The sequence below is a fragment of the Myodes glareolus genome, chromosome 6, assembly GCF_982192425.1.
Source record: "Myodes glareolus chromosome 6, mMyoGla1.1, whole genome shotgun sequence".
NCBI lineage: Eukaryota > Metazoa > Chordata > Mammalia > Rodentia > Cricetidae > Myodes > Myodes glareolus.
Window position 1 is genome coordinate 39936165 of NC_142031.1, and position 15090 is coordinate 39951254.

At 42.7% G+C, this 15090-nt stretch overlaps 1 protein-coding gene across 1 annotated transcript in view; it reads right to left on the reverse strand.

The window, feature by feature from the left end:
* The window catches only part of Polr1a (RNA polymerase I subunit A), a 63556-nt gene that overhangs the window by 26992 nt on the left and 21474 nt on the right, over nt 1–15090 (reverse strand). The window contains exons 13-14 of the mRNA XM_048420198.3: nt 11504–11758; nt 5212–5403 (exon numbers count right to left, since the gene is read on the reverse strand). Coding sequence (XP_048276155.3) covers nt 5212–5403; nt 11504–11758 — 447 coding nt within the window. The remainder of the gene's footprint in view (nt 1–5211; nt 5404–11503; nt 11759–15090) is intronic.

The window sequence follows — 15090 nt, forward strand, 5'->3', positions numbered from 1 at the left end:
ACTCTGTAAACAGTCGCTGATAGAAGGCCAGGAGAGGCACTTTCTCAAGCAGGTGTTCAAAACAATGGACTAGCTTAGGAGGGCTGCCAAGCACATTCCCACAGAGGGAGCAGGCTGGGGGAAAATAGTCAGGTATTGTAGGCAAGGGGTTGGAGAGGTGGCTCAGTGGTTGAGAGCACTGACTGCTCTTAAAGGGGACCTAGGTTCAATTTCTAGGACCTACATGGCAGCTAACTGCCTATAACTCCAGTTCTGGGGATCTGATGGTCTCTTCTGGCTTCTGCAGGCACTGCATATACATGGTGCACAGATACACATACAAGCAAAATACCTGTGCACGTATAAGTAAAAGAAAATAAAGAAAAATAAAGAAAGCAGATAACACTATTTCTGGAGCAGAAGACGATCAGAACGTTCACTCTCCCCCACACCTCAGCTCTACAGGCTGGGATGATGAGGGGGGTGGGGTAAGAGTCCGGGCAAGAGGTGAGGCTTCCCTGGGCTGCTCACCACAAGCTGCACCTTTAGCAAAACAACATATGGCTAGTGGGGACTGCCAGGCTGGACACTGTCAAGACCGGAATTTGGTGTAAGGTAACAGACATAGCTAACCACTCACACACAGAGAAATAAGGCCTGCTATCTCACCCAAGAGAACATCTGACGGTGAAGAAAACGTCACAGACTAAAGACTAGGAATAAATGCCAATAGCCTGGTAAAGAAGCAGCACTTATGCAAAACCACTGCTAACATACTCAGTAAAAGTCTGCGTGTTCTTGTAGAAAACGAGGGGCAGGACAAGGATGCCTACTCTTGTCATTTCTGCTAAACAGCATCCTAGAGGTTCTTACCTGAGACGATCAGGTAAGAAAAACGACAACATGCACTCAGATTGGAGAGGAAAAAGGAAAATCATGGTATACAGAGGATGTTCTTAAGCATTCCACAAAACTTATCATCAGAGCTAGTATATGACTCCAGTGAAGCTGAAGGGATCAACTTACAGGAGCAATAATGCCATCATCTGTTGGCAACCAACAGTCTGAAAACAACAAAATCCACTAAAATGAATTAAGTACTTCAGGAATAAATTTAAGCAAAAAAGAGCCAGCAAGATGCCTCAGCAGCTAAGGATGCTCGTGCTAAACTTGAAGATCTGAGCTTGATCTCAAGGACTCACGTGGTAGAAGAGAACGGACTCCTGCAAGCTGTCTTTTGACCATAACACACACACACACACACACACACACACACACACACACACCCTAAAAACAGTAAGAACAAAACAAAAACCAAAAAAAAGAAAGAAAAAAAGGAAGAAATAAAAAGAAAGAATAAAAGAAAAATTTGAACCACACAAGGGCAAATGGCTCAGGGGATAAGAGCACCGGCTGTTCTTGCAGAGGCCCCAGGTTAGTTCCTAGCACCCCAATTAGGCAGCTCTCGACTGCCTATGAGTCTAGTTCCAGGAGATCTGATACCTTCTTCTTGTCTCCATGGGTGGCTGAAGGTATGTGCTGCACAGACAGACAAAACAGACACAAACATGCACAAAACAAAACACCTACACAATAAAAATGACAGCACAGCCGAGAGAAGTGAAAAGGGCGAGCTGACCCTAAAATTCATGGGAATGCAAAGAATCTCAGTCAAAGCAATCTCAAAGCAGAAGAACAGAGCTGGAAGACTTTCGTTCTGATTTTAAACCTCACTAAGAAGCTATAGAAACCAAGGCAGAATGGCACCGGCATTATGATACACACACTAACAAAAAGAGCATGAGTCAGAAAGAAATAGCTGCAAGTAATTGGTTTTAGATCTCGTGTTGACGACATTCAATGGAAAAGATCAATACTATCAGCAACTGTGCTGAGAAAAATGCACACACACACAAACACACATATATCCAAGAATGAATTTTGAACCCCATCTTACACCACAAAAGTTAGCCCAAAATGGACCCAAGACCTAAATGTCTGCTAAACCAACGAAATGACTAGCTGTGACAGTAGGAGCACAGGTGACAGCTCTAACAGCTGGTAAACTGGACTTTATCTAAATTTAAAACTTTTGTCAGTCAAATGACAAGAAAATAGAAAACTATTTCAAACAATTAGAAAAAAATTTTAGAAACCACATATATGGTGTAATGCTAATGGCCAGAAAATATAAAAATTCTTATGACAATAAAGAAGACAATAAAAAGACAAATACCATAGTAAATGGGCAAATAACTTGAACAGACATTTGTCTAATCTATCGACATTGCTGGGACAAATATAAACTATGCCAACTTCGAAAAACAGCTTGGGTGTTCCTCAAAAAATTACAGAATTACAATATGATTCTATTACTATAGCATAATACAGAATTATAGTATGATTCAAATTCTAGTTATACAAAGAACTGAAAACACATGCTTACAAGGGGGGCAAGGAGAAGAGTCCATGGGAGCTTCACTTGTAATATCCAAGAAATGGAAACAACCCTAATATCCTCAACTGAAAATGTAGTATGTCCACATGATAGAATGTTCTTCAGCCACAAAAATAGAGTAATACAGGTTAGCCTTCAGGACATTATATTAAATCAAAGAAGCATGTAAAAGCCTTACTGTAGATTTGGATGAAATGCACAAATTAGGCAAAATCATAGAGACTAGGAGTTGGGAAGAGGAAGTGGGACTGATTACTAATGTCCACTAATAGATAACAGAATTTCTTTGTAGGGTGAGAGCAATATTCTAGAATTAACTCTTAAAAGTTGTCCTCTGCACTTAAGGAATGTTCAACATCCTTAGTCATCAGAGAAATGAAAATCAAAACAACTCTGAGATTCCATCTTACACCTGTAAGAATGGCCAAGAACAAAAACACTAATGACAACTTATGCTGGAGAGGGTGTGGGGAAAAGGGAACACTCCTGCATTACTGGTGGGAGTGCAAGCTGGTACAGCCCCTTTGGATATCAGTTTGGTGATTTCTCAGAAAGTTAGAAAACAACCTTCCTCAAGACCCAGCAATACCACTTTTGGGTATATATCCAAAGGATGTTCAATATTACCACAAGGACATGTGCTCAACTATGTTCAGAGCAGCATTGTTTGTCATAGCCAGAACCTGGAAACAACCTAAGTGCCCCTCCTCGACCAAAGACTGGATAAGGAAAATGTGGAACATTTACACAATGGAGTAGTACACAGCAGGAAAAAAAATGACATCTTGAGATTTTCAGGCAAATGGATGGGTCTAGAAAACATACTGAGTGAGGTAACTCAGACCCAGAAAGACAAACACCATATGTATCCACTCATAAGTGGCTTTTAGACATAAAGCAAAGAAAACCAACCTACAAATCACAACCCCAGAGTACCTAGACAACAAAGAGGACCCTAAGAGAGACATACATGGATCTAATCTACATGGGAAGTAGAAAAAGACAAGATCTCCTGAGTAAATTGGGAGCATGGAGACCATGGGAGATATAAGGGTATAAGGGGAGGGGAGAGGAAGGAATAGGAGCAGAGAAAAATGTATAGCTCAATAAAATCAATTAAAAAAAAGTAAAAAAAAAAGTTGTCCTCTGACTTCCACATGAGTGACACACACACACACACACACACACACACACACACAATCAAGTAAAACAAATTTTTGATTTGTGATGGTGAATCTTCATTGTCAACTTGATGGGATTTAGAATCACCATAGGAACACAACTCTGGGTGTATCTGTGTATTTCTAGGAAAGTTTAATTGAAGAGACCCACTCCTGATGTGGAAGGCACCACCCATGGATGAGCTGAGCACCAGTGTTCATGTCTCCATGCTTCTTGACTGTGACAGTTGACTCAAGTTCTGGCCACCAACCTTTCCTGCCATGTCAGGTATTCAGTTACAGCAATGAGAAAAGTAATAGCTGTTCTAAACAAAATATTAGCAAAATATTAGCAAGCCAAATTCAACAGCTGCAATAATTTAGATATAAACTATTTTTTCAAAACTCCCCTTGTGGTGAAGGCTTTGCCCCCAGCTGGTGGGACTACTGAGAGATGGCTGCACCTTGAAAGTGCTAACTCCATCAAATGGGCTAATCCACAGAGGAGTTTACTGAATCTGCTGCTATAGTAGAAGGCATATAGTAGAAGGCCTGGAGCACGGCCCTGAAGGGCCTCTCTTCCATGCTTCTTCTTGGTTCTTTTTCTGTCTCCTGCCCCTCTGCTATACCACATGTTCCCTAACTTCATTAAGCAACAGAGTCAAGTGACCCAAACTTAAAGCTCTGAAACTGAGCTACAATAAACTCTTCCTCATTTAAAGGGCTTTGTTACAGCAACAAAATAGATACATAATCATTTATAAAATAATCATGGTGTTTAAGACTTTTATAGACAAAGCTGGCAGTGGTGGCGCACGTCTTTAATCCCAGCACTTGGGAGGCTGAGGTAGGTGGATCTCTGAGCTTGAGGCCAGCCTGGTCTACAAAGTGAGTTCTAGGACAGCCAGGGTTACACAGAGAACCCTGTCTTGAAAAGAACAACAAAAAACTAAAAACCAAGACACTTTCACAGACTTAAAGAATTACAGAGCTGGAGGAGGCCACAGAGACTTTTTCAAATCCACTTTTTATAGGTAAAGAGTCAAGACTCTAGAAGCTGATCCTTGAAGCTGAACTTGGAGGCTCAGGCAACAGTAGAAGAATATACTGTAGTGTATTTCATCATTTGATTTCCATATATACTATTATATGTTTGCTTTGGGCAATAAAAATCCTGAGTTTGAATTCCAATTCTTCCTCTAATAACCTTAAACATGTAATTTAACATTAGTCTCAGCAGTATCATCTGTTAAAGAGAGAAAGCTGGATTTAAACACTAAAAAAAATCAGGTGTCAATGAACTCAGCAAAGGCTTTGGTTATTTCTCAATGAACCTCAATACTAGAACTGTAACACCACTGGCATTTGCACTGCATTTGAATTAGGGGACACCAACTTCATGCTAAAATCAATAAACAGGAACCATGCAACCTACTCTTAGTAGAATCACCTTTGAGTTTTCCCAGACTTTGGAGCCCCACACAAAGGGAAAGTCAGACTGTTTAATGATTAGAGATTTTGTTGTCTTTGCTCTAGGATCTCTTGAAATTGAAACTGTTATATGAGTGGCTTATTTCCTTTTAAAATATACACTGGCTGCTTTCTCTCAATTACCTGCTTTCCTGTCCACAGTGGGTAGGGCTTCAAGATGGCAGGAGGAAAGAGCTTCACACGTCCCACTTTGTCTGTGAGCCCTCGGTACACCAACTCCATGTACTGCTCCCGAGTGAAAAAACATCCCCGAATGGTCATGTTTGCACCTGAAACCATGTGATCTTGAATCAGTCCTGCCAATGGCTGACCATCCTGCAAATCAAGGAGAAAAGAACAAAGCCAAACTTCAAGTCAAAGTCTTCCATTTGTAACCATGTTCTTGGAAGCCACTTTGATCAAGAGCTTTCATATAAACGCTATACTATCCACCCCATGCTTTCCCTTAGAAACAGGCCTCACAATCACATGACCGGGAGTTACACGCACCTCAACTTTTGCCAGCCACCTACTGTCTTATGGCAAGAATATTTCAAGCTCATTTAGTTCCACAAGCCTTCCTTTTCCTATGACCATCTGGCTCTGGTTACTCAGTAGATTTCTGGCATTTATGCATAAGTTTGGTCTGGCTACTGTCAGTCGTGTTCTTTTTTTTTTTTTTTTGTAGTTTGGTTTTATGCTTTTGCGTTTTCACACATTTCTGGCCTTGTTCTTCTGTAAATCAGTCATCCATTTAACAAATATTTATTGAGAGCCTACTGTAAGCCTAGGCATTTGGCGAATCATCAGCCTGTTTCAGGAAAAGCCAGATAGTAAACAAATGCTGAGACGAATACATGACCACAAAGTGTTTGAAATGTCACAGAAGAGCAGCACAGAATGGGCCATTTACAGACTGGGGAGGGGGGGCCAGACCCCATCTCTCTGGGAGAAGCGCTGCAGCTGAAGTTTTAGAAATGACTTGGTCTTTTTGAGACAGGGTCTCACTGTACCTCTGGCTGTCTGGAATTCATTAAGTAGACAAGGCTGGCCTTGAATTCAGAGACCTGCCTGACTCTGCCTCATGAGTGCTGTGACTAGGTGTGTGCTACCACAGCCTGGGTTGGGGATTCTTGAGAGGGTCTTGATGTATTCGACTACATTGGGGAAGAATATCCTTTACTAGTGTGTCTTCAGAATACAGCATGTGGTTTAGGTAAGTTCTCACGAAGGTACTAACTACCTAAGGCCAAAACACAGGATTTTATTAAAAGCCCAGGTTCAAAGGGCATATTAAATTCATTTGACATTTTCCGTCTCCTGGACCTTATCTGCCAGGTCTGTGTTCATGGCAACATAGGCAAACGGAAGTAAAAATAGCATACTGACTGATACTCTGTAAGCAGTTACAGGAATCTGAGGAAAACTGATACTAGAGCTCAAAGAGCATTATCAGCTGACTGTCATATTATGGCCATGTTTCATAACCAAGGGCTTGGCTTGGGACCTCCCAACACAGTTGTTGGAAGAGCCGGAACGTGAAGACATGTACTAATTCAAAGACTACGAGGATTCTTGTCAAATGGTCTAAACACTGTAACGACGGCTCTATGAAAACTCACATAGTCATTAGAGATGGGCTAAAAAAGAGGTGCCACAAACATACGGCAGGAACAGATGGACCATGTAGCCTTTCTAATGAAGGTTTAGAGTTACTAACATAAATAAAAACTATCTTCCCTAGTGACACTGGGTAAATCCACTGCACTCCAGGGCGGGCCCCTTGTTCAGAAGTAGTTGGCCAATACAAAACAGACTCCATACATTTTTGTGTGTGTGTGTGTTTTTATTTTGTTATATTTTGTATTATTGATTTTTTTAGTTTTAATTTTTGTTCCTGTTTTTTAAAAGAACATGATGAAAAATATTGTATGAAAAAGGTTTAAATAAAAAGTTAAACTTAAAAAAATCTTCTTAATCCAAAAATGATCTTGTTCTTATTAGAGGAAAAATCCAAGCCAGGACTATGCATTGATCTATCCCAGTCTCTTGGAGCAGTTACTACAGAATTTCTACTCTTTAGGAAAAGTAATAATTACTTATATGACAAACCTGGTGCCTTTTTTTCTATCTAGATTTTTCCAGGACGAGAAAATTCTTTAAAGAGCTAAACTGCTTTCAACGCATTAATCATGGACTCTAGGGAAAATGCTAATTAATTTGATTATTAAGGATCTACTTATATTTTGAATTTCCTAAAAAACATTTTAGGGCTGGAAAGCACAATTCTGAATTAAAGCCCCAGAAAACTGTCGGTGCTGCTATTATCTAACACCCAGCGAGATGACATTAATAGTAGTATCTGTGGTCAGTATGCTGAGAAAATAGTATGTTTTATATCTTGAATTTTATAGTTAAGTAGAAGTCAGGAAACTACATCAAGTTTTGTTAAGAAATTTTCACAAAGTTTTGGCCCTTGGAGAACAAAGGAAACAGAAGGGAAATATTGTTCAACAGATAAATGAAAAATTAGGTTCTTTTCTTTCTTTTTTTTTTTAAGTTAAAAGTTCTATTCACCTCAGCTTTTAATGAAGAGGACAACAGAAACTCTACTCTGTACACAGAACAGCCAACAGTGAAGGCCACTTGGCCCTACAGTTGGGCAAAGAAGAAGACGTAGAAAAGAATGAAGCAGTGGACACTGTGAAATGTAAATGAAAGGAAGGACAATGACCAAAAGAGAGAAAAGAAAGAGTCCTAAACAACGGGCTTTCTGTTTAGCTAGAGCAACCCTGACTGGTATTACTCCGCCATCAATGATGCTGGATTTTTACAACCATAAGTAAAATAAGGATTTTCCTCTCGATATTTATACTAAAGACTAAATAAAATTGACCATAATCTTAACTATATTGACAAAACAAGCTGGCTGAAAGTGAAGAGAACTTGTAGGCCACCCCCAAGGTTCCTTTAATTCAAGAGCTGGGGACATAGCTCAGTGGGGCTGGGGACACAGCTCAGTAGAAGAATGCACGAGTAGCATAAGCAGGGTCCTAGGTGTGGGTTTTGGTGTTAAAAACAATTTTTTTAAAAAAAATTTATTTGGGTTCTTCTTATTGCCCTTAAGCATAAGCTGAACGTAAAACCCAAGACACAGGGGCTCGCGATGAGGCTCATGTGTAGTCAAACAGGCCGGTCCTTTTCAGGGCACGTCACAAACAGGAAGCCTCCGGCTGCTCTGTGGACTAGCCCATGCAAGCTCATTAGTCTGAAGACCTCAGGGGGCTCCAACTCCCCATGGACACAAAACTCAGGTCACTGTCACCACCTCACTTGCCACTTCCTGGTAGTGTCCACCTTTGGTGAAATGGGCTCAAACAGTCCCTGGTATCCACACCTAGGTCCGAGCCCAGCCCCAGCCATCAAGTGAGGCTAAGGACTTAGAGGTCTGAGTCTTGACCTCTCAACACTGACGGCAACAATTTCTCCTGTTTCTTCACCTGAAAATGGCACCCATTACTAAGACTGCTGTGAAGACTGCATAGGAAAATGTTTGTAAATTGTTCACAGAGACATCATGTACAGACCAATGTCCAGGGCTGGTACAAGATTGCTTCATGCTACTACCACTCTGACAGCTACTACTGCTGTTATTAATTTTTTCACTACTGTTATTACATGAGAAAGTAAAAAGCCAATTTTCACATTAGCAAATTATCTTTTCTAATTTCTGAGTGGTCTAGTGGGCTCAGAACACCTTCCTGTATTCAGACTTTCTGCTAATCAATGGCCTATAAATGTGGGCAGAAAAAGCAAAGTTAAGCACAAACTGGTACGAGGTAAGCTACAGTTATATATTAGGGTAACAGAATGCTGATGGGGGAGAAGATCTAAGGGGCAGACAATGCTGGGCAGCCTCTAGCATTCCCTGAGTTCATGTTTTCCCTCTCTGTAGCTGAGCCAGCACAAGGTCCTGGGAGCTCCTTGTCCTCCTCCAATGTCAGTGACATTCCTCACGTGTAAAGTGTAGACGCTAGTAGAACTTACCTCTGAGGACTGTGAACAGTGTGAAATAAGAAGCGTGTACAGCACTTTGCAGTGTCTGGCATGGAATACACACTTATAAACGGTACCTGTGGTTTCCATTGCTATTTCAAGTCTCTTCAGATCCCACCACATTCCAAATGAATGCTATATATCAGTGCCAAGAAATTGTAGATTCTGAAAAGGCCTTAGTCCTTTGAATAGGTGGAAAAGACGAAACGGAGCCTGGAAAACACTCAGCCCTTTCTTCTCAGTCTGGCTTTCTTTGCTCTGTTCCCGCACTCACTAACTCCAGACCCCTGACATGAAGTGAACACATCAGGGGATAAGGAACAATAGGAGAACAATATATCCTTCCCGAATGTCCACTTGGACAGCTCTGACCACATCAGATTGCCCACGAGAAATAACCATGAAGGGAAACAGAAGGAATTCAAAGAGATGCCTTCATGAATTGTTGGGGAATCTTATCTGGACTCCTGGGATTAAGCTACCTCTTAAAACAGGCTCAGAGATGGGAAAATGAGGTCAATACAGCAGGTAAGAGAGGGAGGAAGGAGGAAAGAAAACACTAAAGATAAATGAAAAAGCCATCGGGAATCATACTATTTTTATTTATCTAAAATTACATATGATACATTTAAAAATACGTGCATATGTACACATATATAACTTAAATGAAGTTCTCCTACTTGGGCTAACAATGTTCCCCTTGAGCCACGGACTATTAAGCAAAAACCAGTAATGAATAACTCCCTTTTGAGCCGTTGGTCAGGGAATCCAAGAGATGCGCCCTCAAATATAAGTTACTGTTAACGCCCCTGACTACCTCCCAGAAGTCAAGTCCCTATTGCTGAGACATCATGTCCTTCAGCCACAGAATTTAGAGGATCCAAACTAGATTTGACCCAAAAGCCTCCTTTCTGAGGACTAGTTTTCACAGAAGGCGCTATGCGAGCTGCCCCGCTCAGCTCTGCTGCCCCGCTCAGCTCTGCTGCCCCGCTCAGCTCTGCTGCCCCGCTCAGCTCTGCTGCCCCGCTCAGCTCTGCTGCCCAGGAACCACAGCAATGGCCAGCACAGCAGGTATCTGCGCAATACTGGCGCTCAGGTCTCAGCAGTAACTCACAGCTGTCTCACTGGACTCACAGCCTGCTAAGAGAAAGGAAATCATGCCTGGTACTAGAAACCAAGAAAACTACCTGAGCCTAGGCAGCTTATAGAAGCAAGCATTATTGACATTTACTAAATTAGCTAATTTCTAACTGTATTCCAAATACTTATACATACACCCTCTCACCCCTCATCAAAGAAAATTACAACCGGTCAAAATGAAGAGAACAGCTAACCTAGTACCTCGCCCAACTGAGATGTAACTATGCGTGCGTGTGTGTGTGTGTGTGTGTGTGTGTTGTGGGTGTATGTGTATGTGTTGTGGGTGCATAATCTATAACACAATTATTGTACCTAAGACACAGGGAACATGATGAAAGAGAGGATCAAGAGACTGTGAAAGCCAGAGCACCAAAAGCCCGCTGTGAGACTGTGTCTCCTAAAGGTGACAGGCTTTAACCAAGATACCTCAACAATACGGCTGCCTAAACAAGACCCAAACAATAATAATACCACCACACATACGATCACAAAAGGGGAAAATTTTGTAGGGCCCAAACCCAAGACAAAGACAGTGAACTAAGGAATGCTGAGAGTGGGAGAAATAGTCTTGCCTAGGAATAAGTCCCTTAATTGGTTATCCAATACAAAGCACAACACCCTGAAATCATATTAAATATAACCTGTTCAGTTCATTTTGTTTTGCATACAGTTAATATTTATGCACTTAAACACACGCACACAATAATAACTAAACAGAAAGAAGCCATAAATTTGAGAAGGGAGTATGGGAGAGGTTGGAGGGAGGAAGTGATGTAATTATATTTCAATAAAAAAATTCATAAAAATAAACAAGACTAACCAAACAGGAAAAATACCCAACCTTAGGCTCCTCATAACTAAAGGATCAATCTTCTGTGGGTCTTCATATTTTGCATGCTAAATGCTTGCTAAACCAGTAAGTTAGAGAATGTAGACAAGTCTGGAACTAAATGCTATTATTCAGCTACTGAATCTGGCTCCCTAGGATGGCTGTGAGAGTCAGAGGACCAGAAGTCTGCTGTGAGACTGTCCCAGGTTTTATCCTAACATTTTAAGTCACAACAAGACAAAAATGTTTCACTGATTTTAGGCACTAAGAGCTGAAAAACACACTGTGAAGAACCTAGAACCTCCTATTCCACACATTCCTCTCCTGGAGCTGTCCACCAGCCACGGTCCAGACTCAGCATGCCAAGTCATGCTGGTGATGACCATGCCATGGTCTCAAGGTCAGACTTACCTTGGGAACAAGATACTGTTGATCAGTGCAGGCCAGGACATAGGCTTCAGCTCGGCCTAACTCACTCTGGGGGAAGTGGGCGTTCATCTCGTCTCCATCAAAGTCAGCATTGTAGGCTTTGCAGTTGGCATAGTGAAGGCGTAGGACCTTTTCTTCAGGCAGAATGTGGGCACGGTGGGCCTGGATGGAAGGTCTGTGCAAGGTAGGCTGTCGGTTCAGTAGGAGAATGTCCCCATTCTTCACGTGCCGGCACACCTGGGGACACAGAAGGACGGGTAGATGAGTGCCCGTGGGAAAGTCTGCAACATCACCGATCCCTCCAAGGGCTTACCACACTTCACTTGGGTCAACTCTGTAGGCCTCGTGTTCCAGTCAACGAGATGAAAGGGGAGTTTCTGATCTACAGAAAAGCTCTAGAAACTCTGAGAAATTCTCAGTGGGTCCCTCTGCTCAGAGGTGTAAGAAGCAGACATGGGCAGCCACACGTCGGGTGCAGCAAGCATCACCTTATCCAAAATGCACAGCTGAGCAGAGCCCTCTCTCAGAGTTAACAGAGAAACAGATAAAAAGTCCCGAAACTGCATGCCTCCATGGATTTTAAAGAGCTTGACAGGTTTCCCAAATCCTCCCAAGGTCACACATGAATTCCACAGTTTAGCAGTGATTAGTCCAGCTTCTCACAGAATATCTAAGACTTGGAAGACATGGCTTATGAGCCTCAGTTCAGTGACTCCAAAAACATTTTGTACTTCAAAAATTCAAAACAAATATAAAAACTAAAAACCGCCATAATCTTTTGGGGAAAACGATCTGAAAATACCCCCTATAACATTCAAACCATTTTCTTTTAGCCTTTCAGGAGGGAGAAAGCATCAAGGTAAGCAAAAAGAAGGTATGTTTGTGACACACTGTTTACAGTAGGAAAGAAACAGAAATTGTCCCATGGAAGCAGTAAATCCCAGGGTATGCTCATTACAGAATGCTACACAGTGATAACAGATGCTAAATTAAATCAATACTAGTCTGAGTGTGATGATGAAAGACGTACTAACACGCAAAGGAAAAAAAATAAAAGCCCTGTAGCATATAAGGAGACAGGAAATCAGCCCGACTGTGTCTAGGGCAGCTGCATAGGGGAAAAGGTGAGCAGCGCCTCACTGCTAGGCCTCTGGGGAAGAAGGCACACAGTAACATCTGAACCATCACAGACAGGTCTTATCAGAATACATACTACTTCTGCAAACAGATTTTGTAAACAGGGTCTTGCTGTGCTGCCAAAGTTGACCTCAAAATTATGGTCCTCCTGCTCTGCCTGCCAGAGATGACTCAGTGTTAGGGAAAGGCACTTCCCACTGAGCCTGGCAGCCTGACTTCCATCCTTGGGATTCACATGGTGGAGAGAGCACCAGCTCCTGAGAGCTGTCTTCTGATTCTACACACACACCATGGCATGCAAGCCCCCTTATTTCCTCTCCAGTAAATAAATTTAATAAGAAAGCAGGAAAAACTGCACAAGTGATGTGCTCACTGAAGGGAAAAACCAGAAGATACAAACGTTAAAAAATAAAAAAGCACGAGTAATTTCCCCTTCTACACAAACACTGATCAGACTTCCCCTTCAAACCCACTCTGCTGTGCTCCTATGACAGAACATCTCTCTCTCCAAGCTGATTTAAAAACCAAATGACACTTTTGAAAACAACTACATAAAGTGTCCCAGAGGACAGGGACCCTTGGTAATCGTCTCCCTTCCTCAGGTCCCCTCTGGGCCGCGGCAGTTGGGAGGTGGGAGGAAACAGTTCTAGTATCCTTCTGTTGCCGTGTCTGAGGGCACACTGAGAAGCTGGGCCTGTAAGCTGGCCTTCAGGCTGTAAAGGGATCTACTTCTTCCCTCCTTCCCACAGGTCTTGTCCGTTCTGCTCAAGTTCCGTCAGAGGGCAGTCCTAAAGGCACAGGGCCCGTGTTTTCACTTCCCAAGGAATTCCAACCTTCCTAGGCCCACACCAAAGTCCTTCCTGTGTTTCCAAGGAGACCTGACCTCTGAGGATTCCCATGAGCATCTCTGCTCAAGGCACTGGCTGGCTTAGTGCGTCACAGCCTGAGGTTTTCTTTCCTTAGAGTCTCAAGGGAAAAGTTAGCCAGATCTGTGGTCCAGTCTCAAAAACAAAGGCTGCGCCTAGGATCTGAGTCTAGTGAATCCAGCACAAGCAACTTCACTGCAGCTGGGAAGAGATGTAGGCCAGTCTGCCAGACAGTGGCCAAGCCAAACAAAAACCTGGAGCACAGGGCACTCCCCTTGCCAATCCAAACCAAGGCCTTTCCTTTCTCTTGTCACTAAATAAACACTATGGTGAAAATTAGTGTGCCCCAGAGCCTGGGTCAGAGTTTGCAAGGCAGGCATGGGGCCAGAGGCTGCTTAGGGCAGCTGCCAGGCAGAAAAACAAGCCTACGCTATCCTGACCACTTCCTTCTTGATGAGGCCCAGGGGAAAGGACAGGGGTTACCTCTGTCACATGGAAAATGACCTTTCCACCAACCCTTCCCCCCTCATCTAACCTGTAAGTTAATCCTTAGTCTTCTTCTGAGTCGCCTCCCCCAGACCTTCTGTCCTGTCCTGAGCTCTATGTAGTAAATGCCCAAACTCTTTCAAATGACAAACAAATTAGAAGTGAATGAATGCAGAAGTCGAAGTATCCTATATTTACATAGCATTATTGACATTTTGACATGAAACTTTCCATCCCAAGTCGCAGGACCCGATGGGAGGACCACTTTTCTTTCAAAGTCTTTTCCTGTCTTTGCACAGGAATGGGGAACTCAGACACAAGAGAGATGGGCACACACACAGGGATAATAAAACGTGGTGAGAACAAGAAGCAGGGAAAGGAATAAGGGTACAGACTGTGTGCTGGGGAATACATCAGGTAGTACCTAACGAATACCATCTGCGGTATGGCTTCCTGGTTTACAAATAAATACTTTTGGACACACATTCATTTGTCTACACTTGCTTTTACACTACGTAGTAAGAGCTGAGTAGTTACAATAACCTGTGCGACCAATTAAAGTTGAGATATTTACTATGATCTTAGGGAAGAGAGGGTTGGGCTGAGACTTGAAGGAACAGCAGAAATCCGCCATGGAGTCATAAAGAGGGCAGAGCCCCAAGCATATGCAAAGTCTGATAGGAGATAGAGCCAGCTGCAGAGAGGCGAAAACAATTTGGGTTGAAAGGTGGGACCAGTGGAGAAAGCAAAGACCACAGGTGGCCTCGTGACCTTGGTAAGGGTTTGAGCCCAAGAAGGAAGATAATCAACTGAGCCACCCTAATTCACCGTCAGTGCTATCCAGGAATCTCTCACTGGCACCATGTGATCTCCCTAGCACACAGCAGTTGAGCAAACCTTCCTCAGAGGAGCTCCGGTCCTACTGTTTGCCTAGCCCTACCTGCGCCCACAGAAGTAACCAGGCCACCTGAAGAAAGCACCCTAGTGCCTCTGTATTACCCTTACACCGCCATAATGTCAGACCGTTTCTGACTGACCTTTCAAATGTTCCTAGCTACTTAACGTCTATTTCCTCAACAT